At 41.5% G+C, this 2,500-nt stretch overlaps 1 protein-coding gene across 1 annotated transcript; it reads right to left on the bottom strand.

The window, feature by feature from the left end:
* Nucleotides 1-1,160: 1,160 nt before the first annotated feature.
* Nucleotides 1,161-2,478, bottom strand: LOC125028211 (extensin-like). The gene is made up of 2 exons (XM_047617607.1): nucleotides 2,287-2,478; nucleotides 1,161-2,021 (listed from the first exon to the last, which is right to left on the bottom strand). The coding sequence occupies exon 2, from the start codon at nucleotides 1,890-1,892 to the stop codon at nucleotides 1,539-1,541; it is 354 nt and encodes a 117-aa protein (XP_047473563.1). The 5' UTR covers nucleotides 1,893-2,021; nucleotides 2,287-2,478; the 3' UTR covers nucleotides 1,161-1,538.
* Between the last annotated feature and the right edge of the window lie 22 nt (nucleotides 2,479-2,500).

Genomic DNA, 2,500 nt, shown 5'->3' on the forward strand with positions numbered 1-2,500 from the left:
TCAGATGGCGACTTCCATTTCCATTTCCGCTCCAGTCTTTTTTCAAAGAATGTATTCATGATACTGAGTGATCGAGCCTAGGCAAAATCGATTAGCATTTGCCCCCTCTCTTTCCTAGCGTCTATTCCGTGATCCCCATCTATGGTTTTCTCCTGATCTTCTTACTTATCTTGGCATTTAAAACCTCCCATAATTACTGTGAAATGTTTTTTTTTCTTCGATCGCTAAATTAATATTTTCATAGAAGCTCTCTATTTACTCACTACTACGGCTGCAGGTTGAAGCAGGGACTTGAACAATCTTTAAGTTGTACCTATTGTTTAATTTTTTGTTACTGAAGGCGCTTTTCGATTACATTATGGAGTTCCACGATATTCTTTTTTATTTTTATTTTTTTTGTGAACTGCGAAACCTATCCCTAATTCTTGCTTACTACCCTGGGGTTTACCTCTCCAAGAGAGCACGTGTCCGCTATTTAGTATTTTCTGTTTTCCGCCTCGTCTAGTAACTTCTCAAAGCTCCAAGAATCCCATTTAATGAAAGAGAGGTCATCAAGCAATGCTAGTAAGTCGGATTCTCATCTTATATTTTTTGTACAAAGGTTCATTAACGTGGGGCGGCCTTTCTGTAACCGGAGATTTTTAGACCGGGATGTAGTCTAGGTAACATGAGGAGGGCCAAGAATGGAAACAAAAAACGCAAGACAGGAATTGATATGCAGTGGATTGATGATGGTGATGGTGATGGTGATGGTGATGGTGATGGTGATGGTGATGGTGATGGTGATGATGATGATGATGATGATGATGATGATGATGATGATGATGATGATGATGATGATGATTATGATGATGATTATAACAATAATAATAACAATACTAATACTAATAATAATAATAATAATAATAATAATAATAATAATTATGATAATAATAATAATAAAAATAATATATATATCATCAGAATCAGGTTTCAATGTAATTTCAATGATGATGATGATGATGATGATGATGATGATTATAACAATAATAATAACAATAATAATAATAATAATAATAATAATAATAATAATAATAATAATAATTATGATAATAATAATAATAAAAATAATATATATATCATCAGAATCAGGTTTCAATGTAAATCAGGAAAATAATTTAATATCATATATTTTTATTTTTGCCAATTCAAATCAATATATTGTTGCATTATGTTACTCGTTATGTGAAAAAATATTGTAAAGCGAACACAAATTAGGCAGTGTGGTGTACCTTCATTTCATTTGTTGAACTTATCTTTTTTGGAAATGTAAATAGTACAAACATTTCCGTAACGATTGAGAGTTACGAAGTAAACGCCAAGGAACGGATATCGGCATGATGTGTATTAATTCATTCAATGTAAAAAATCCATAATGACCAATGCAACACGACTGTACGTGGAATGTTATGAAATGAAGTTTCGTATCCATAATATTTATAAATATTCCAATTGTTCTATTCTTTCAGTTATAAAAAAACAAAACTTTCCAGAGTCTCCTAAGGCGAGGTGCCCATGGTCGCGGGCGTGTACTGTGCCATGAAGTGCCCTGGCATGGGGTAGTACTCGGCCGTCGGGGGGGGAGCCATGGGGTAGGGCGTCATGTTGTGGGGGTACTGCGGCGCCTGTCCCAGCCAGTGGGTATGCGGCACGGGGGCGTGCGGCGGCTGCTGCATGTGGCTGTGAGTGGGCGGCGGGGCGGCCATCATGGGCGGTTTGGGCGGCGGCGGCTTGGGCTGGATGGTGTTGAGGCGCTTCATGCAGTGGTGCTGCATGGCGGGCGGGGGGGCCATGGGCGCGCCGGCCGAGCACACGGCGACCGGCGCGGCGCTCGGGCCGTTCAGCGGGGGCATGACGGGGGCAGGGGGCGCAGAGGGGGCAGCTGGAGCCGGGGGCTTCTTCTTCCGACGCGGCCCCTTCAGCAGCTTGAGGCCGCCGCGGCTGCCCGCCTCCTCCTCGATGCTCGCCCAGATCGACTTCACCTGAAAAGGGGAGACGTCAGCTGCCAAGCCCACAAGTCTGCCACTACCGACAGATTTATCAATACTTTGCCTCCTATCTTAAACTGCCGGCGGTTTGTGAACAGATTCGTGCTGAACTGGAAATAAAACGACGGAGGGACGAACAGGATACCACACGAATATGCCAAAGGTCTTTTCGACTGAAGGAGCAGTAAGACCTTCGACTTGGTCGTGTGTTTTCCTGTCTCCTTCGTCGCTTCATTCCGCCTGCACGTAAAGGACTTACCGACAGCGCTAAGCCCCAATGTACACGTAATTTGCGGAGAGAAATATCTGTGAATCGCAACTTGACATTAGTATTTTATCTGAACAATAAAATATGATAGTAATAATGACAACGGTAACATATAACAATACTGATGGAGAAATTAATATCACCATTATTATCATTATCATCATCATCATTCACATCACTATTACCACATCCCCGACTACCTATC

This window comes from Penaeus chinensis, chromosome 8 (genome assembly GCF_019202785.1).
Source record: "Penaeus chinensis breed Huanghai No. 1 chromosome 8, ASM1920278v2, whole genome shotgun sequence".
In the NCBI taxonomy this organism is placed as follows: Eukaryota; Metazoa; Arthropoda; class Malacostraca; order Decapoda; family Penaeidae; genus Penaeus; species Penaeus chinensis.

Excerpts from the sequence above, each read along its gene's own strand:
- LOC125028211 (XM_047617607.1), bottom strand. The coding sequence starts at position 1,892 with ATGCCCCCGCTGAACGGCCCGAGCGCCGCGCCGGTCGCCGTGTGCTCG.